General features: G+C 37.9%; 1 protein-coding gene across 1 annotated transcript in view; it reads right to left on the reverse strand.

Annotated features, from left to right (window-relative positions):
• Positions 1–22,714, reverse strand: part of ADAMTS5 (ADAM metallopeptidase with thrombospondin type 1 motif 5) — a 45,613-nt gene that overhangs the window by 11,403 nt on the left and 11,496 nt on the right. Inside the window, exons 2-4 of the mRNA XM_060150799.1 lie at positions 21,381–21,513; positions 9,756–9,923; positions 1,073–1,356 (exon numbers count right to left, since the gene is read on the reverse strand). Coding sequence (XP_060006782.1) covers positions 1,073–1,356; positions 9,756–9,923; positions 21,381–21,513 — 585 coding nt within the window. The remainder of the gene's footprint in view (positions 1–1,072; positions 1,357–9,755; positions 9,924–21,380; positions 21,514–22,714) is intronic.

Raw genomic sequence — 22,714 nt, forward strand, 5'->3', positions numbered from 1 at the left:
ACTTTGTGTCCACCCTGATATTGCATCTTTAAAGAACTGTGTGATGCTAAAGATTCTGTATGATTCCAGGTTGATTATGCTTCCATCTTTTCTCCCTCTTTAGCACTGAAGTTCTGCAGTCCCTTTGTTGACATCACACGTCCCACCTGTGACAGATCCTCTGCCACATGCATAAATGTATCTGACCTGGGCTTGGCTTCATTACACCCTGTAAAGAGGAAATGGGACAGATACTGAAGAGCACCCACATCACAGGGAATGAAGAGTCCTGTTATGACATCCCAGGTTTATTGCTATAGAAACACGGCAGGCAGCAGGAAGCTGAGAGACTCCAAAAGGAAGATACTAGAAATGCCTTTGCCGAGGGGATTCCTGAAGAACTTCCTCTGGTTGTATGTGTCAGGGTATCTGCGTCAGGGTATCTGAGGATGCTTGCTTGTGTGTTAGTCTTGAAAGGCACAGGCAACACGCCTATGGCAACACTCTTCTAGGGACTTTGAAAATGTTATGAGTGAGAGGGAACAAATGCTTTGCTTGGACCTTGACAGTGAAGGTGTCAGTTGCTGACATGAAGCTGGACCGGGTGCACAGGGAGGGAGGAGGTGTCTCCGTGGAGCAGGTGTGGCTATTATAGTTCCTGAAGTTAGATTAACTTGACATGAGGGGGAAAGCGTGACCATTTTGGAGTTCACCAAGTATGCATGAGGACCACGTGTCAGCTTTGCTGTTACTTCCTTACCGAATTTAAATAAAGGTATTCCAATAACTTTACGAGCAGTTTGAAAGTAAACTCCCAAGCGGTAATTTGGGGCCCTACGTGGGGTCTCAATTAGACAGAATCTGGGCTGTCTACTTATTTGCTACAGGATATAACCTGAGATCTGCATTTTCTCCAGTAATTGACAGCTGGGGATGGCTCTTGCAGGTAAAGGAGGGAGCTGTAAATAGATCCCTCAAGGAAAAATATTTTAACTAGGAAATAGAGCCTTCTGTGGCCAGTCCCCACAGGTGTCACAGGAAGGTACATCAGACCTTAGGTCTCCAGGCCCTGCATGACAAGAAAATCACTTACTGAATAATATTTTTTCTTGGTCTTGTCCACACACTTGCCCTGCAGGCAGATCCTCCCTTTTCCACATGGTGTCCCTTCCACAGCTGGCAGCTTCTTGGTCAGACACACCATCTGGCCCTGGCGCACCACGGCGCACCAGAGGCGGGCGCACACGTCCATCCCGGGACACACCGAGTACTCGGGCCCGAAGGTCAGGTTGCACTGCTGGCTGGCGTCATAGGTCTGTCCCGGCAGTTCCTCGGGGCCCAGGATCTGCTTGCGTGGCAGGTCTAGCAAACAGTTACCTAAAAGAATAACCAAGATTGACCACTGTTCTGTGTTTCTGTTTCAAACCTTGAAAATTATGGATCTGAAAATGCAAGACTCCAGCTGGTGCTGAAACACGATGCATCTACAGATCTGCAGTGTGATGCCCTGGGGAGGGGACTCCCTGTGGATGAGGCTGAGCGCCTCTGTGAGCTCACCAGCACCCACTAGGATTTCCCATGGATGATGTGCTCTGGGGCATACATAATGATGTGCAGTGGTTTGATTAAATAAAATTATTTCATAATAATTAGCTGTGAAAATAGTCATTGTGCTGAGGGACTAACAGAAACTCGGTTGGACCTAGAGGAAATAAGATAGTGGGTATAATAACAATAACAACAACAATAATAAAAAATAGGTGTTTACAACTTTGAGAAACAGAGTTTGTCCTTGCACCCTTTCTATATCCCTTTCTCCACTTCCAACTACCCCATTCTTTTTTTTTTTTTTTTTGCGGTACGTGGGTCTCTCACTGTTGTGGCCTCTCCTGCTGTGGAGCACAGGCTCCGGACGCGCAGGCTCAGCGGCCATGGCTCACGGTCCCAGCCACTCCGCGGCATGTGGGATCCTCCCGGACTGGGGCACGAACCCGTGTCCCCTGCATCGGGGGGGACCCATCCCCCATCCATGTCACCTTTCCATTAATTCCATAAGTAATAAACAAGTGGATGCCTCATTCATTCCTGCACTCAACCAGCATTTGCTTAGCACCTACAATGTTCTAGCAAACATACTAGATATTAGGGATACAGAAAAATGACCCAGATCTGCCCCTAAAGGTCTCCCAATAAACTGAAGGAAATAAAGTCTTTCTCTTAGACTGAAAGAATTTTAATAAAGAGCTTTCAAGCATCACATATCAGGAGCAGTGGGAGGAGAAAAGAAAACATCTTTGATAACTTGGGACTAGGCCCATTTTTTTACTCTTTGCATCCTTTTTCTCCCCTTTGTATCAGTTATTGAATGCAGTTGATATTTGTTGGGTCTTTGGAGTGTGTCTGTCACAAACAAGTTGGTGCTCTCAGTACGTAGTGATGTGGGGATTATAAAGGGATGGCGGGGGAGGTCAGTAGAAGCTGACATAGACAGTGCAAATTCAGAAGCTGAAATGTGCCTCACCTTCCCCAAAAAGCTTCCCTAAGAAATCCCTTCCCAGTGAGTTAACTCCTTCAACTTCTTCTCTTCATACAGGAGCTTACATATTGCCCATCAGTTCTGGTGTTTTTCTGTCTACTTGATTTTAAGATTTACACACTGATTATTAACAATACTAAAAATAATTGGGGCTTCCCTGGTGGCACAGTGGTTGAGAGTCTGCCTGCCAATGCAGGGGACACGGGTTCTTTAAATGTATTAGCTTATTCAATCTTTATGAGAACACTATGAAGCAGATTTTTTCATTGTTTTATTTTGCAGATAAGGAAACTGAGGAATATAAAAGATGGATCAGTTACCCAAGGTCCCATAGCTGTTAGGGTTTTATGCTCAGAGGCCCATCCTGCCTCTGCTGAGCATGTGGATAGATTGCTTATTTTATTGCTAAAGGGCAGGCATGTGTAGGGATCCTTTAAATGGTAGCTAAAGGAAGAAACAGTTGGTCTAAAGTTTAATTCTGGCAAAACACTAAATGGCTGAGTGTTCTTGGCCAAATTAGTTAACTGCTCCCTAATTTATTTTTAAGATCTGTGAAATGTTTCTCTCCTCACTGTGACACTGGAAGGGTAAAATTAGCTCACAGAGCTATAAGGGGGGACCAGAAAAATAGAAAACAATCCTATTGATACTATGCCCAACATATTTAACAACATTTCAGATGTATTCAAGTCATTCTTTTTATTCAACAAAAGAAAACCATGTTTAAATCTTACTTTCCACTGAGAAATGGAATATTCAGCACATTTTAAGTATACTGCAAATGTTTTTACAACTACACTCAAGTTTCTTCAAAGCGAATACCTTGAAATTTGTCAGTCTGTGTTGGAGGCATTATATGAAAATGAATAAAGAGCAAAGTTCCTACTTAACTTCTGAGCCAGAACGTTTGAAGAGGTAAAGCTTCTTAAGGCAAGCCAGAAAAAGCATTAAAAATCAGTATCCAGCCAAAGAGAACTTGGGGAGAAAAACATTAAGTTAAAAGAAAAACATCAACAGCAAGTCAATAGGAAGGAATGATAGTAAAACCTCACTAAGCTTTGTTTAGAAGATAAAGTGAGATGAGGCCCTTTGGAACTCCGGGAAAAGCATCATCTTCCTTGCTACATAAAAAAGAGCCTGTGTAAACCAGGGAATGCATAGCAGACTGCTGATGGTAGAAGACTGTCAACAGATCTCTGAGGCAGCAAGAATGCTTTCCAGTTCTCCAAAAGTGCTGTTTGAAGAAACTTTTCTCTTTTTTTAAATTTTACTGAAAAGCACAGACTGTAAGACTGGGTAACTAAATATTAGCTGGGAAGTCTTTAACATGTGTGGGTGCATGTGGCATGGGTCGACCTCGTTTCTCCCAAGCTGAAATAACTCAGCACCTCTCCATGGATATGCGGTCACTGATACCTCCTCTACCTCCCTGATGATGTATGATGTGTGAAAAGAAACGTACAATGCAATTTGGAATCGGCTTATGACAAAGGAGGCTCCAAGATGTGGCCTCTCTTTATGAAGCTCAATATCAAAGTATAAGTTTTAAAAATGTATAACATATTTACTTGGCTATTAAAAAAGAGAGATATCTTAGCTCTATGGTTTTCCCTTAGAGGTCATTTGGAGATGAACTTTTCTTGCTTAAAATAAAATGATTTATTCAGATCTGCTATTCATTTATTACTTTAATGCTTTCAACATTAGGATTTGTTGCTGCATTAGTTTCTGTTAACAGTGAAATCTACAGTCTATCCATTCCATCTATATGTTGAATTATGTCCTTTGGCAATAAAATAGGTACAGACAGTGCTACCAAAGGGAAGACTTGGGCCAAGGGACAACCATAAAAAAAACCAATATAAAGCCTGATTTCGAATCTCACGATATGAAATATTTAAGATTTAAGTAATAGTGGGTCGGATATACACTTTTCATCCAAAAAGTATGTACAATTTGGGGGAGGGCTGAGAGAGGAAATTGATCAGTCTTTTAGAATCTTTTATATTGACCTCTAAAAGTGTCCAATCTATTGTTGACTTTTCTTAATCTGTTTTACTTTTATTCTCAACCATATCTTCACATATTTTAAAATTTATCTTAGCCTGAAATCCTGTCTGGGCTTTGCTGCTGACAGTTTGTCTGTTTATTCTGTTCCACAAAATTGCCAAGTTCTTTTTCCTTTTCTCTCCTCCTTTTTCTCTCCCTCCCTCCTTTCCTTCCTTCCTTCCTTTTGTTTTAACATTCTGCGTATATAGATGGATTGTTTCTAAAAGAAAGACAATGAAAATGTGTGCACATCACATATTTGGTTTCACCATCCATGTTAAGTTAAATGCTAAGTTAACTGTTAGGTTATAAGTAAAGAAGAAAATTTAAAAAGTAAGAGCCAGTGATCTGAGATGGATAAATAAAGGAAAGAAAGTGGTAGTCTCTCCATGGCCACAAATATACTTGGGGTGATGGAAGGTATGCCATGCCTCCAGGAAATGGAGCAGAAAAATCTTTGTTTTTTTATATCTGACTTCTAGCACTGTTTGTCTTTCATATTAATGATAAATGAAACATCAGATGAAGGTTGGTTGTTCTTTATTCTTCTCACCCCCGCCCCGCCCCGTTTCTAGCACTGTAGTTATTTCTGTCTTCTCTTCCTTTTTAATACACGCACACTGAAAATAAGAATTGGCCCAAACAGGGAATCCCCTGGTGGTCCGGTTGTTAGGATTCTGCGATTCCACTGCCGGGGGCCGGGTTCGATCCCTGGTCAGGGAACTAAGATCCCGCAAGCTGCATGGTGTGGCAAAAAAACAGAAAACGAATTGGTCCAAATATCCTTGGCCTAGGAAAAATCAATGAATATACCTAATGAAACTCATTCAAAGAAGGCTCACAACATTGCAAAGTTTCTTCTTTTATCATCATCTCTCTGGTCTTGCAACTCTTTTCTAAGGTCTTTATTTGCATGTTTAAAAGTGTCACTGATGCATTATGGGTTCAGTGACGAATAAACTAACTTGGGCAATGACAAAGGCACAGACAGTGGTTGCTGACCAAAGTAATTCAAGGGATCTGTTTGTAGTACACTGTTTAGCAGATGTGATGCCAAGGAAATTCGATTAAAAATTCTCTGTGTTAAAGGATGAAGCATAGCTTTTTAAACATATGGGTCACTGTGGACTTAAAGAACATGTTTTACTCACAGACCATGTTAAAGAACATATTTACTGTGAAAATAAAGAGAATACCATCATGGGCCTTGAATTTTATGAGTAGGGCCTTAAAAACTGAATGTTAAGATCTTATTACTAGCTTCACTGTCTACACTTAACAAAGGATTCAGAGAATTGGTTTTCTAATACCACTTTCTCTCCAAAGTTCTGTGTTCAGTAAGTGGCTGTAAACTTAGCTCTTTAAATATGAATTTTTCAAAGCTGTCTTTAGATTTTCCTTAGCAGCCTGTGTCTTGGGTGTTCTTGAGCTGTGTCTGCTTAGGCAGTGGTCCTTCTTATCACCTGGCACTGTGAACTGAGGGATCCAGCAGACAGGGCTATTGTTTTTGGCTTCATGGTTACTAAACATTTGAGAAAAGAAATTTAATAACTGTTTTTGCTGAACAGTTTCTCTGCCAGTGCTTACCTTTATTTTTGAGGATCACACTCCTAGCCAGCTTGCCTAGAGCTAACTTGTATAAACACTGCAGGAAGTCTGCAAGTATCTTGGCCAGGCTGAGTTGGAGGAGGTAGTCTCCATAAGACATGGCTTCTTCCTTTCTGAATCACAAATCTGCAGGCCCAGTTATTTTAGAATGTGCACACTGACTTTTCAACCATAACCTAATTGCTGCATATTTCTTGTTGGAACTAAAACGGGAAACACTCAATATTAGGAAATTTAAATTTGGCAGTGGTAGAGTGCTACACATGTCTGGCTACTTATGGCTAATAATTTTAAAAACAAATGAAATGATTCAAATTTAATTGTACTCTAAGACATCATTTCTCCAGCATTGCTGGAGGTGGGAACAAGACAGATAAGCTATTACATAAATGGATTCTCTAGGTAATGTAGTCTTTAGACACCACCTAAAAATTGTATCCATTTTGTGAGACTATCTACCTAAAAACATCAATAGCTTTGCTGCCTTTTATATGAGTGTCCTAATTTAACCTTCCTAAATAACAGAAAATCACTTCTTTTCTGAGTATCAATTATTGTATCCTGCTGAAATCTTGAGGGATTTCAGCAGGATACAATAATGGCGTAAGAGGGTTTCTGACCTTCTGGAACATGGTGCCAGACCACTGTGCTTTTACTGTTTCAGGGCTACTTTTTACAGCTCTTCTGGTTTCTCTCTTATTGTCAAATGATTTTACTTCTTTCTCTCAGCTTACCTGTCTGGCATCCCCTATGCACCCAAATGACTAATTTTTTTTTTTTTTTTTTTTGCTCTAAATAGTTAGTGGCCTAGAAAATTAGAACAGAAAAATAGTAGAACTATTTCTACTACATATGAATGAATGGGCTCTGCTTGCAAATGTGAGTAGCTCCCTACGAGTAAATTGAAAAGGTTTGATGATATGATATCAGCTTAGTCTTCGAACAAAGATGTATTCTGTTTGCGTTTTTGTTTGTTTTTCCATCATCTTGGGCTTTGACTGTCCCCTTGGTTCTCTCCTACGATCTGGAGTTGAAATGTCAGAACTGCCACCATCTGAAAATCCTGTTGATTAGTTCCTATTGTCATACTTTGGCTTTAACTGACTTAAGTCAGCTTTTGGTTGCAATCTAAACGTTATTAAATTATTTAAATTCAAGTGTAAATGACAGTGCTACAGACAGTATTGTAGCTTCAGTTCTGCGTCTGTTTTGAAATGAATGTAATTGAACTTTGCCACTGTGTCACAGCTACAGTGCCTTTCTTAGATTCTCATCATTCTGAAATTTCTTTACTCGCTATAAGCTACTGATAAAATTGAAGTTTTTGGTGGGATGGGGCAGTTAAAACACAAGACTGCCTAACCAACACATTCAAAAGTGAGAGAGCCTAGGCATGATGAAAGGAATGAATGAATGAATATATTATGAGAATTTCCTGTCCGACTAATGTTGGTAACTGAATTTATTTATTTATTTAACATATAAATGGGGAATTCAGATGTGATTTCCTCAGTGCAAATGAATAAGACCTATTTCAAGCAAAAGTATGGTTTTGGCTGTTATCTACCATGAGATCCTTTGGAGTAGACACAGAAAGATGTATAAAATTTGTTGTAAAATTTAAAAAAATCTGAGTGTAGATTCTTTTAAATACAGAAATAATGTTTAAAAAATGAAAACAATACTGGGAGCGTCTTTACTGCATGGAAAGTAAAATCATGAATTCCACAAACATGAAATAAATGAATCATTCCAGAAATATGGCAATAGGAACAAAATTCTGCACAGCATTGTAATTAGCTGACCTAATACTTACACAAGGAAAAAAAAGTTGGTTCAATTTTAGCCATAAGTATTTGCTGCCTTAGCAACTAAATCTGTTCATTTAGTGATTCAAAGTTTAGCTCAACCTTTTGGAATGAGTAATGTGTGATTTTGAAATGAAATATTAATGTTATTCCATTTTTAGGAAACTTGAAGAAAAACAGTAAAAGTAATATTAAGAGTGGAAACTAAGATTCCACCCAAGAGGAACGTTATTAGATATGGACTTGATCAATGTAGGTAGGCAGGTAATTAGGTAAACATTCACTCCAGGACTCTATCAGCATTTAATCAGCATTTTAAACTGGGCTAACTAAACAGAAAATTACCACTTTATATTAGTCTAGGAAAAACCTAATACATTGATTCTTGATATTGTTTCTGAATCATCAAGATATTAGGCCATCATTTCAACTAACAAAGAACATTTATTTTGTATTAAGGGAAATTTTAAAGCAAGATGGGTGTGGATTGTTTTCAAAAATAGTAAATGTAAGTAGTTGAGAGTAACTAAAGCATTACCAGTTCACCATTAACATAGCAAAAATGAGTTTATGAACATTTTGGCTACAAGATAGCAAAGAACTGTGTAGTGGAATTTCTTTTTGTCTGAAAAGAACTGAATTTATTAATTGTTGTGTAATTATGTAGCCAAAGCTCAAGATGGCCAACTCACTATGAAGTTACAAAAATTTCAAGCCATAAACTTTGTGGAACAAGGAAAAACAGCTATTGCAGATTCTGTTTATCTAACTTTGAACCATACATCATGAGATAAATTTGTGAACAATTATCATGATCAAGAATTTCTGTCACATTCACTTCAACCACCAGTTTTAGAAAGAGACATGTTTTAAGAGAAAAAAAAAAAAGGAATGAGAAGATGTCCATTTCTGTAATATGAGAAACTTGAACTCTGTGGTCTCTGAAGATCTCTTCCAACTCTACCTCATCTCTTCTCCTGTGTTTCTAATATTTTAAGGTAACAAGGAATGCTAGGAAATTAGCAACAGCTTGTTTCAAAGATTACTTAAGGGTCAGAATTTATTATTTCTAAAACTGTGACTTCCTTAGTATTTTTGTATAATTTACAGCACTAATCCTAGATTTGCAGAACTTAATAAAATGTGCTGTGCTCTTGAACTGTACTTAGGGGATAAAGCCAAGGATTTTCTTTTGAAATTCTTAAACTGTTTTCTCACCATTCAGATTGATTTTTCTATTCCTGTTCTGCAGTTTTCACTCCACTTTCAGGAAAACAGGCTGTCAGGATGAAACCAAACTTTTTAGTGAATGCAAATCTAAAGAGCTTCCATTCTTGGTTTTATGTCGCCATAAAGAGAATCTGACAGAACTGTCACCTACATTTTAACCACACCCCTATAATAAGGATGTAACAAATAATTCTGAGAGTCATATTAATAGCAGGGAAGCAAGATTATCTGCCAATGTTCTCACAGTAAGCTAGTGGTGAAAGAGGGAATAAAAGCCAGGCTTTCAGGGCACTGGCTAGGCATTCTGTGTGGTCTCCCACATTGCTTCTCTTTGAACTTTGTAATTCAAAAGCAAAAATACCATTGCTATAATGCCACTGTGTGTGTTGGCATTACACACAAACAGACAGTCCCCTTGTTCCTTTTTCTGATACTTTCTAAGCAACCACTGTCTTAGAGGGTAAGGTGAACGTCACGAGGACATAATGAAGTACAACTTGCAATAATTCCAAGTTTTGTTTCTGAGCCTATGGAACTATACATACCATGGCCATCATCCAGGAATTCTGTGATGGTGGCTGAGGTGCATTTGGACCAGGGCTTGGATGCATCAATGCTGGTTAGGATGGAAGACATTAAGCGCTTATCTTCTGTGGAACCGAAATTTTCTTCACAGAATTTGGAATCGTCATGGGAGAGGCCAAGTAGATGTCCTAAGGGACAGAACAAATGAAGTGCAAATAATGAGTGATTTTTGTATTTCTACTTTTCTGTGGCAATTATACTAGCACTTGACTTTTTTCCTCCCAATTGTATATGAGTTTATTTTAACTGCCTTTTCACACAGAGACTGGACCCCCAGGTAAATTAAAGCTGCATGTAGTCAGAGTGGTCACTTCTGGTGAATATTTAGAGGAAAACTGAAAAATTACACTAGAGTAGATGTTCCTATAATCCATCTGGATCACACATGCTCAAGGATATGTAGAAACAGGCCTTATTTAGAATCTAGAATTTGCAAGGCAACTGTGGGATTATGTCATAGCCCTCACTACATATTATTTTGAATGCTTGTCTAATTTTCCATCTTCTCTGACAAACTATAAGCCGCAGGAGATCAGAGAGCATCCCCCAGCCTACCCCCGCCATCCACTGTTGAAAAAAATCTGTATTTAACTCAATGTTCTGCAAGTTACAAACACTTAATAGATGGTATTTGAATGTCAGTGACTTCTATTTTCTTGGCCAAGTAAATAGGTAGCCATAAAAGAGATGACTAGAGGAGAAAAAAAAAAGATTTCAAGTAAATTTCTGTTTCCATGCATATGTAAGCTTGCTTCACTCCCATTTCTTTTAGTTATTTAGAGAGTTGTGAAGGTATACTAGTCCCACAAGTAAATGGTATATTTTGAAGATATACTCACTTACACTTAAGAAATGTCTAAAGCACCAAGATGCCCATTACAGAGTGTTAGCGCTTGGAGAGAAAGAAAATACTGAGAAGGTAAGTGATTGTCCACAACTACTCAGGTGGTGCTTGTGCTTAAGTCTACCAAACACGCCCTGTGCAATCCCACACTGCCTTTCCCATTCTATCAAGCTAGGTATTATTTCACAGAGTACATACCCCATTCTTATAATCTGACTAAATTTTTTTGATTACATAAGATTAATTTTCACATAGTCTAAAGGTATAATGCATTCTCTAATAAATTTAAAATATTGTTGAAAAAAATCCAGGACAACAGTTTGGAGAGACTCTAAAAAGGTAGACAAGTCATCCTAGTAGTGTTTTCTGCAAAGCTTTATGGAATCATACATAAACCACCAAAAAAGAATGTGGAAAATACCACAGAAAAGTGATTACTGCATTCTCCTTGGGTTCCTGAATGCCAATGGCAGGAACTTTGTCCATTCTGCCAAGAAAAAATCCAGTGAGCAACAGTAAAATCCAACAGAGATGAAATTTTTTATGCCAAATGACTGTTGGCCAACTTGTTAAATCACTAACACCTCATAACAAAATTGTCCACTGAGCAGCTGGTTGATGTTGTGGTTGAAGTTAAGTGGCCAGGGCTCGGTGACCTTCTAAGGCTCCACATTTTGATGCTATTTATGCAGTTATGTACTTCAGTAGCATTTACTAGGCTAGTCAGTTCTCTGTGGGAAACCCTCTCACCACCACTCACTTTCTATTTGGTCAGGAGCATAAATGCCCATCATAGTATGTAAAATATCTTCCAAGTAACATGCAAAAGAAGACTGGAAGCAGCTCGTCCAATTTTGGGGTGGTATATTGAGTTTTTCACCGCACTCACAGAAGAATAGAACCTTTCATTCATGTCCTATTCAAAACTGCTAGAAGTTACTTAGTACATCAAACACTGTTGAGAATGTAGAATGTTTATCAGCTAACACTGTGGCATTAGTGTGGAAGCTTCATACTTGAGTTTTTCCCCCCCCTGGCATAGAAGAGAAAGGGAAAGTGGCCTAAGGAGACCTCTATAATATGAATCCAGGTTTTCTACTTTAAAAAATGTGATCTTTGCACTCGATTTCATAAGATATTTATATTTATTTAATGGAGTAATAGTCTTTTCCTCCAAATGTATCTAAATAAATAGCACTTTTTTATGCCTTTGTATTACTGCATCGAGATATTCCCTTCATTTGGAGGCTAAATTTTAGATTTCCGATTTAAATACAAGCCAGGTGGTAAACACCAAATTCGCTTTGAGGGACCTGGGAGAGTACCTCCATTTTTTCTTTTATACAGAATGGTGAAGCCTATAATGTTAAATATCAATCATCTAAGCAAAGCAATTTATTTTAAGATATTTTGGTCTCTTTTAATGAATCTTTTGGCATGCTCTCTGGCCCCTAAATTGCTAATTTATCAATGTAATTTACTTGTTGCTGAAGATACATACAAGAAATGCTTAGACGGCCATCAGAAAAGATTGCCATTCTGGGCATGAACACATCTCAGTTCCACTTTAGCAAGAGCTGAGACGAGATGTGAATTTTGTAAGATCTCCAAGAGTCAGTCAGAAAGGGACTGCCTGAGGGTCAGTTGAGAGAGACAGACTCCTTGGAGGGAGGAGGAAAGTTCTGTTTTCCATGAAGAAAGCTTGTCAGCTGGCTGGGAGAGGTATGCTCTCCCAAGGACAAAGAGAGTCATGGGCAATGTGAAGAACGTTTAGGCACCCAAAGAAACAGGCAGCCAGTGCCACAGGAGCTGGAACCAGGGCACAGCAAGAGAGACCCATGTGATTTCCCTTCAGGAGCTGAAGAGGAATTGAAATGGAAGAACAATGTGAGTGATGTCTGGAAGCTCTTCTGGAGAGACGTGACAGGCATACTAAAGGCTGTGAGCGGCCAAAGAAATGGCATTTTCAAATGTGATTCCCCCAATCATTAAGCTAGGACACCTAATGTCAGTCTGAAATCTGCCAATATCTTTGAATCCTGAAATGACAAGTTACATATAAAAGCATATGCTATTTTCAAGGGACACTTACATTAGAGATCACACATTATGATATTCAAAGCTTATTAACAGAGAAAATTCTGGAATCTAGGAAATTTCAAATGTAATGTCATGGCTGACAACAACACATTTTAAGGAAATGCTGTGAAGAGCTTAATCAGAATTTATCACGATGTCACTGATTGCCTAGGAGTGACTTTTCCAGTGAGAGACTGTTCCTAAATCATCCACAGAAATGTTTAAAGATTAGAGATTAAGGATTTCTCCCACAAGCAGCCTTGGGCAGGATTAGTGCAGCTGAGATTTAAACACGTGCGCCACAGAGAATAAAACAATGTTGGAGAAAATATTGACAACTCCTAAAATAATGTATTGATTTTTAATCAAAATGTATTTTATGATGAGTTTTTAGAGCAATGCAGACCAGAGTTAGTTGAGGGGTGAGGTCTTGGAGGAGTCAGGGCAAGGGGTTCCAGAAAGCCACAGAGAAAGGCGATTCTTTCCCTTGAAAGACAGAGGAGATACTTCTATCTCTAGTCCAGGTATACGAAAAGAGGAAGATTCAAGTCAATTTGGAAAAGGTAAAGGAAGAGATCTGAGGAAGTTCAACCAAGCTACCTTAGTAAAATAGGATGTGAAAAATCCTAGTGAGAGGACAGGGCTGATATGGATTAAGGACCACAATTCAAGGTCTGGGTTTAAAGCAGAGGTCCCAAAGACTCACTGCAAGGAAGCATTAGCATTTGTATTTGGAACCATTTGTAATCAGTAGACGTGCAAAAGATTGAAGAGCGGTTTGTTGGCCTTAATGAAGTTAGGCAATCTTATTTACAATAATATCTTTCTTAGTGAATCTTTAATTCTTGACTCCTGTTATTGGAAGCCATTTCTCGCCTAAAATCCCGACAGAGTTAAGGACCAAACACAGTTATGTAGTGGGTGAGTTTGTTAATGGCATTTGTATATTCACACATTAATTTTTTTTTTTAAGTATTACAGAAGTTACAGTAAAATTTAGAGAGTAATGCAGGGGTCCAATCCAGTATTTTCCCAAGTGATGCAGCCTCCAGAATTGTGTGTTGCTGTTTGAAATCATTAGTAAAACTCAAGGTGTAAATTAAACGGGCTTCTGTATAAAATACTGACCTATTATTTTTTTTAAATTTTTTTAACATCTTTATTGGAGCATAATTGCTTTACAATGGTGTGTTAGTTTCTGCTTTATAACAAAGTGAATCAGCTATACATATACACATATATTAATAGATATTAAATCATGTCATAAATACAACAGTCCTGCTGAGTGCCCATCACACAAAATAACCTCGGGAAGGAGTTTATTTGAATTATGCTAAGGAAATGAGTTTCATGGTAAATTACATTAAAGCAAAGCCTGTAGGGTAGGAGTCTGAGTTTAGTGTTAGCTCAGAAATAGCAAACAATTAGTCTCCTGATAATTTTTCTAGGACAGTAATCGTCTTTTAAAATTGGTAAATGGGTGACATTTCATTAAATAAATTTCATCTTGGACATTCACAATGTAGATTTAAAAAGCATCTTGTCTCCTTAAATTCACAAGTGAATCTGGTGTTCTAAAATCTGAGACAATGGACACCCGGGTAAAGACACATTACTTTAAAGGAAAATGTTGGTTCAGCTTCTTATCCAACTCAGTTATTACCGTACAACTAGGGATGACTTATAACATTAACCTCAGGAGGGAAATTGGGTTGTTTTTCTAAACTTTGGTCTGTAAATTAAACAGAATTTCAAGCTCTTGTCTCCTGACCCCAAACTGACCAATAGACAAGGAGACACAGCACCACATCTTTAAAAAATGTCACAAGAAGCTCTGTCATGTGTTTACTTAAGAAAGCACTGCTCAGATGAAGCATCTGTCTCTTAATGACGTGATGTTTTTATTTTTACTTAATTTTCCAGTTAAGATTATTGAGATGCAGGAAGGTCTTGCCAGAGGTTGAAAAGAGAGTCAAAAGCTCACATGGGATCAGAGTCTAGACTCCTTGGTGAAGGAAACCAGGAGCTCCAATAATTGGATCCTACGTGTCTATTCAAATGCAAATCCTTATGTAGCAGTGATAAAACTCTTAAAACTTCCATTTCAAAACATTAAACATAAACGCTAAACATTATATCAATGATGTAATTTAGAAGGAAGAAAACAAATTTTTTCACCTTATAAATAGCTGTGTCAATAACCTTTTGAATCAAATTCAGGATTATCTCCTTCAAAAGGAACACTAGTAAACCATTACAGGATAGTGTCCAAATCTTGGGCTCTATAGCCAGATGAACTGGGTTCAAATTTTCCCCGAGCAGTATACTAGTTGTTGACCTTAGACAGGTTTGAAACTTCTCTGTGTATCAGCGTCCCCCCTTGGGTGACTCATTAATAGTACGTACCTCATGGGATTTTGTGAGGCTTAAAGGATATAAAAGATGCAAAGTGCTTAGAATACGTGCTTGACAAACATAAATACCCAGTGATAGTTAGTTAACTTCATTGTTCTCACTAATATCTTGGTTTTCTTACAACTTTACTTATGGGTATTCTAGTCTTTGATAAATTTTGATATTACTAGACACTCTTGATTTGTGAGAGAAGGCAAAATTTTCTATTCATAAGAGGAAAAATCACTCATTAAGTGTGTGATATATTTATTTTATGCCACCTTCAACTTGTTGGCTTTCCACACACATGACAGACAATCTACAGGCCTCCCCTAGAGAAATACGAATTGGGATTTGATTTAAAAACAAACCAACTGATACTAAACGCTAAATCTTTCAATGCTGCCTCCGGACATGGAGCAAAGACCTATTCCCACCTTTCATCTGGGGGCCAAGAAAGACACAGTGTGGCATTGCTCCAAACTGGACAGAAAAAAACGCTCAGTTCATGTTGATTAAAGCTATGGGTTTGAGGGTAAATACCAAATTTAAACCTAGCTTCCTTTAACCTCACATCTCACAGTCAGTCCTGACATCTGATTCTGTGCACTTGGCTTTGGTGTATGGTGTTTCCAGGGCCTCTGCAGCTTTTCAAAACATGGGTTCGTTTAATCTAATCATCGGTGGGAGCAGAGTCACATGCAGATCAACATAACCAGAGAACCGCAGAGAATCACTCCAACTGCAGCAAAACATATGCAGCCATACTGTTGTGTCTCGACCACTTCCTAAGCCTCCAGCTGAATATTTGGCCCTGACACTTTGCCTGATTTTAGCTTAGGAAGCATTTTGGAGACTTTCATGGTGGAGAGATTCACTTAGCACATTTTATAATTAACTACTCTAAGGTTAAGCTTCGGCCTGTTTGCAAATTATGGATTTCATTAGTCTAAATAAAATCAGATTGCTCCCCCTAGCACATTAGAAGCTGGCCTAACATCAGTAAAATTATTATGTTGGAGAGCCATGTGTACAGCAGGTGAAATCTTTGTTATTGAAAGCTGATAATAAAAGTTTGACAAGTTAAAAATATAAACTCCAAATGTAAACTTACATTCACTTGAAACTTGCTACAGTTCACATTTGGATTGTAAAAATTCTTACCTCCACCCAAGGTCCAGGGATGGGGGACTGAGTTCTTGATAGTTTCAAACAACTTTCTTAAACGTCCTAACAATTTACTCAGTGTTGACGTGCCCCTAACATAGCAAGATGGCAGGCAATTTGTTACTGTCTAGGCAGAGTCTAGACGCATCAAACTCTATTTTCCAGAAGCCTGTATTGACATCAGTTGACTATGCATCTCCAGAATCCAGCTCTTTTTTTGGAAAGAACTAGCAGGAAAAGAGAAGTGCTCCCGTTTACACGTGGCACGTGAAGAGTCACTTTTCAGAACTGTTCATTTAAGTCACTTCATTATGACTTTAACATCATGGATAGAAAACGTACAAGATAAGGACTTCAGGCTTGCCTCTGTTTATTGACATTTTACATAATTCTCAATGTAGGGGCACTTTTTGATGAAGGGAGTAAAAGAACAAAAAAACTTTTTATTCAACTATAATGACTTTGTATTTTAAACCACTATGTACAGAAAGAGGAAGCAGTGAGTGGGACATTCCATGTGAAATGGAATTTAAATCTGTTAATAAAAGTATTAATCAAATATATCATTCCACTTCTTATAGAAGAAATAAAGTAGAAAGATCATGGGAACAGCCTGGAAATTTCTCCACAGCTTATGTTTTGAGCACAGGAATGTATTTACACTGTATGCATGAAGCAAACTGCTCATTTTGGAATGGACTGAAGCGAATTCAAAACACTCTGGCAAAACCGAGGTTTCACAACGTCATTTTATCACCATATGTAGCCTGGATATGTAACCTCCAAATTTGGAAAGTAGTAAATGTCTAATAAAAGGGAAGGGAGGAAATTACATAAGAAGAACAGAGTAGAATTAGAATCCAGAGCATAGTTAATTCAAGCTGATGGCTTCAAGCAACAATCTAAAAATAAAGCGCTAGAAACAGAATAGCAAGCTGCACTACCCGAGATCACACTGGCTGCAGAAGCAAAGCTTTGTAATTGTATACAGATGATTAGGAAATATTTTGTAAGGTTATCTTTACAATTTTTAAGGCTTATACTTTATGACACATGTTCACAATATTTAGGCGAAAAGTGAAATTAAAGAAAAATAAAGCAATTAGAAAACAAAGTGAATGAAAGCCAGATCCCTTTATAAAAGGGAAATTAAATCCATATCCCCCTATTCCCAGACCTTAAATTTCTCAGATTAGGGCACATGTAATACAAAAAGGGAAATTAAGTAGGCACTGTTTGATTGGAGAATGAATTACAGAGAATTCTAAAGAAGTAAATAGAAATGATCCAAACAAGAAATTAAAGGGAACACAGAGCATAGTCAGACATCAAAGAGTTAGGTATGATTTTTTTTTTGCAAAGAAACCCACATTTCTCCCACGTTGTTCTCTTATAAAACTATGTCCACTATTCTTGTATTATTAAGAAATGTTCTTATTGTACATATACAGTTTTAATAAAATGTTCTCATTAGCAACTGGCTTCCTACCTCTCTGACTGCTGCCTGCCTGCATAACCTCTTGGTTTAGGAGCTCAGGAGGGCTGGGAAAGATGATGCTGGAAGGTTCTTCATTCCAGTCCAGTTGCCTTGGGGATCAATGCAGCCTCAAAGAAGCTGCATTTACTGCCACAGTGGTTTCTTTACAAAGAAACCAGAGGCTGTCAATGTGTAAAAATGGATCACTAGAGGATTGAAGGAACAGCTCTTCCTTCATGGAATCTGTAATCTCTTTTTCACAAGGTCAGGATTTAGGGCTCATGATCTCATGGGCGGTCGTGGCCACAATTCCACTCTGTTGCTTCTTTCTTTCTTCTTTTTTTTTTTTATTGGAGTAAAATTGCTTTACAATGTTGTGTTAAGTTTCTGCCGTACAATGAAACGAATCAGCTCTATGTATACCTATATCCCCTCCCTCTTGGATCTCCCTCCTCCCAAATTCCCAGCCCCACCCACCCCCCACATGTAGGTCACCACAGGGCACCGAGCTGAACTCCCTGTGCCATATAGCAGGTTCCCACGAGCTAGCTATTTTACATGTGGTAGTGTATTTATGTCAAACCTAATCTCCCAATTCATCCAACCTTCCTCTTCCCCACCTGTGTCCACAAGTCTGTTCTCTACGTCTACGTCTCTATTCCTGCCCTGCAAATATGTTCATCTGTACCATTTTTCTAGATTCCACATATATGCGTTAATATATGATATTTGTTTTTCTCTTCCTGGCTTACTTCACTCTATATGACAGACTCTAGGTCCATCCACATCACTACAAATGACCCAATTTTGTTCCTTTTTATGGCTGAGTAATATTCCATTGTATATATGTACCACGTATTCTTTATGCATTCATCTATCGTTGGACACTTAGGTTGTTTCCATGTCCTGGCTATTATAAATAATGCTGCAATGAACATTGGGGTACATGTGTCCTTTTTGACCTACCTCCCAGAGTAATGAAAATAAAAACAAAAATAAACAAATGGGACTTACTTAAACTTAAAAGCTTTTGCACAGCAAAGGAAACCATAAACAAGACAAAAAGACAACCCTCAGAATGCGAGAAAATATTTGCAAATGAATCAACAGACAAAGGATTAATCTCCAAAATATACAAAAAGCTCATGGAGCTCAGTATCAAAAAAACAAACAACCCAATTAAAAAATGAGTGGAAGACCTAAGTAGACATTTCCCCAAAGAAGACATACAGATGGCCAAGAGGCACATGAGAAGATGTTCAACATCACTAATCATTAGAGAAATGCAAATCAAAACTACAATGAGGTATCACCTCACACCGGTCAGAATGGTCATCACCAGAAAATCTACAAACAGCAAATGCTGGAGAGAGTGTGGAGAAAAGGAAACCCTTTTGTACCGTTGGTGGGAATGTAAATTGATACAGCCACTATGGAGAACAGTATGGAGGTTCCTTAAAAAACTAAAAATAGAACTACCATACGACCCAGCAATCCCACTACTGGGTATATACCCTGAGAAAACCATAATTCAAAAGGACACATGTACCCCAATATTCACTGCAGCACTGTTGCTTATTTCTCATCATTCCTCTACTCAGTGTGAGATGAACCAACCTCTACCTACCCAGGGCTTAGAACTTTTCTTATGGAACTTCTCTCACTCTGAATAATGGTGATTAATTACTGGTGTACTTTTTAAATGGTCTCTGTGTCACTACAATGCTCTTGAGTATTTGAACTAATTCTTCTTAGCTTTGCTGCAAAATCAGAATATTGCCTTGGGTGGCTCTTGTGTTTCTCCCACTTATTCGTGCACATACAGAGATATGTAATAAATATCAATGAAGGATCAATGTTAGGCTGTATTTTTTATCAGTGAGTTTAATAGGCATGAATAAGAGAGAGGTGAAGACATAATCCCAGCCCCAAAGCTCAAATGGCATTTGTGTTTTTAAAACACTTGCAGACATACCAGGTCTTCTAGTGCAGCCACCAGAGAGCCATGCCTCATTCATTATTAGTTCACTTTCTAGGGAAGAAATGGAGACTCATTGTCTGAATCTCTTTCCTGAGATAAAAGAGACCATGGAGACAGAGCTGGGATTCCATCTTGAAGCTAAAGATGCTCAATTAATAAAGTATTAAATTGAATTGTTATCAGTGATGCTATTGGACAGTTATTTACATTAAGATGTTATGTTTGTGTTTTTTTGCTTAGATGGTAAGAAGAGTGTCAGTTAAGAGCATTAAAATCATGATTAATACATGTGAACTGGCATTTAAGTGCTGATTTCTATTTTACTGCTCCAATATACTGACTTATACAGTTACACTTTTGATGTGAAGTTATTTTAAGTCCCAAAAGAAAACATAGCAGCCAAAAATGAACACCTTGTGAAATGTTCTTTGCCTACTAAAATTATGGGAAAAAAGTTTAATTTCTATTTTAAAATTATGGTTTTAGCTTAAGAAAACAATCTGCTTAATAAAATACAGCAAAAAAGTACAATAACTATCAAGCCATACTTTGCCTCCAAAAAGATAATGCTAAAATGTGACACATTAAAAAGTAAATGAACTACTACGGAGCGGCTAGGCCCGGGAGCCACGGCCGCTGAGCCTGTGCATCCGGAGCCTGTGCTCTGCAACGGGAGAGGCCACAGCAGTGAGAGGCCCACGTACCGCAAAAAGAATTTTTTAAAAAGTAAATGAACTAGTTAATTAAAAAGATAAACAGAAGTGTATATGGATATAAATAACAGCCAGTATCTGTAACTTACCCAACTTGGTCCCTGAAATAATTCAATGAAATAGGCATTATTATGCCTATATTTCAGATATGAAAACTGAAGCTTAGAGACTTTAAATAATCAGACCAGCATGACACAGGTAGAAAGTACTTTAGCAAGAACTGAGCCCAGATGGGTATAATTCTAACATTTAATCCTAAGTACTAAATTAACTTCTTATATACCTAGTAGCTAGGTCAATTATTAGGAAACACATATTCTTAATTGCTGGGATATTTTTCATATTTAACTCAGTCTTAAATTTCTAGTTTTAGGATTTAGATGAGTTTCTTAATGTCACCAGGTAAGTGACATTTTAAAACCAACCCTGGTAACTGTTAGGTTTTGTTTCATTTGCTTTGCTATTAAAAACAAGACAGGAATGTTGTCCATAATCTATTGATTACCTTCTCCAGGAGCTGACTGTTATCACTCACAGTGGAATAAAGCCTGATGAATTTCTGTGTAAATTGATTAGCCCTGGATGAATCAATAGAGTAACTTCTAAGGCAAACATCTCTGCATTCCATTGTCAACTGTGACAAATTTTGTCTGAGTCCTTTATGGATGCTTCAAAAGACAGTAGCACTAGCGAATTTCTCTTAAACTTTTAAATGGCACTGACAGAAAGGAAATAACTTCTGTGTATGCCTGACTTTGTTTTCCTTCCCTCTTATTAGTTAACCCTAAAAGTACAAATATAAACAAATGTAATCCCCAATGCTGCATCTGAACCAGGAGAAATCTGGAATTAATTGCCAAGTATTTTGGTTCCTGTTGCAGCTGTTACAAGTGTTTGATTTGGCCAGGGAAGAGAAAAGACACTGCATACCAATTTCGTGAGCCACGGTGAAGGCTGCATGGAGACCATCATCTTCAATCACAGCACAGCTGCGCTCGGGAGAACATATGGTCCCAACGTCTGCCATTCCCAGGGTGTCACATGAGTGATGCCCACATAAATCCTGCCCAGGAGAAAGAAAGAAATCATTAAAATCAATTTACATCCAGAAGGAGCCACCTTGTAGAGCCACTTGCTCACTCCAAATGTCAACACTGGGTTCTGTTTATGGTATCACCTGCTCAGCTCTGGAAACCTTCCAAAGACAAACTAATAGCATTGACTCTTCTAAGCTTCTCTGGGTCCCAGAAGCACAGAAGGGACTCAATTACATTTTAAAAGATGTCATAAGATTGTGGCTTGTCCATTACAATAGCAGTCGCAGCCTTAACAAAGCTGTACTGTGTATATGCAGGCACATATGCCATGGATCACTTTCACATACAGTCACGCTTAGGAAAGCCTTAATATTCTGACCTAAATTCCTGCTAAATTTATTAGAAGCCAAGTCTAATAATTTGTTTTCCATCACAGGGGCAAATTGCAATCACCTATTTATGGCAGAATATAAATTTCCCAGTAATTTGGGTAAGAAACTAAATTTCAATCTATAAGGGTAATTCCTCAAAAGATCATCTCTTAATTGCCAAATTGAGTTGTAATTTCATAGGTTGTGTCTTCAGAAATGTATACACTCTTTCCCACAGTGTTTAATGTAGTGTTTTTCAACCTGATCAATTCTCAGAAAATATATGTAATATACTGTATTTATATAAATGAGCATACATGTTCTCCTGGAGAGAAATTGCATAGCGTTTAAGAGATTCTCAAAGGGGAACATGATCACACCTCGCTAATGGTTAATATGATCAAATTAGATGAAAGGGACATCAACAAGACAATTTTAAATCACGAAGCATATAGAGAAAATATAAGCCAAATTTTTTGACATGATAGATTTGTAATGATAAGCTTTCCATTAAGTGCTATTTGAGTATTAATGGACATTAGACTTTCTTGTATTTGACTCCTGTTTTCAATGAAAATTAATTGACAGTATATATATTTCTGTCCAAAGCAAAAGCCATAAGTGAATAACTGCAGAAGAATTTAAAAAAAATATTAATTACTGTGAAAAATGACTATTTACTAGTTGAAATAAGTGTTCTCTCTGTTGCAGTTATTATCTTTGTATCTCCAACTACCACAATGCCTGACTTATAATAGGAACTCAACAAACATTTGCTTAATTGAGGTGAATTCTGACATATAGTCAGATGCAATGTAGACCTCACATAATTTTATTTTTTACTTTTTTTTTGATG

The sequence above is a fragment of the Lagenorhynchus albirostris genome, chromosome 5 (genome assembly GCF_949774975.1).
Source record: "Lagenorhynchus albirostris chromosome 5, mLagAlb1.1, whole genome shotgun sequence".
In the NCBI taxonomy this organism is placed as follows: Eukaryota; Metazoa; Chordata; class Mammalia; order Artiodactyla; family Delphinidae; genus Lagenorhynchus; species Lagenorhynchus albirostris.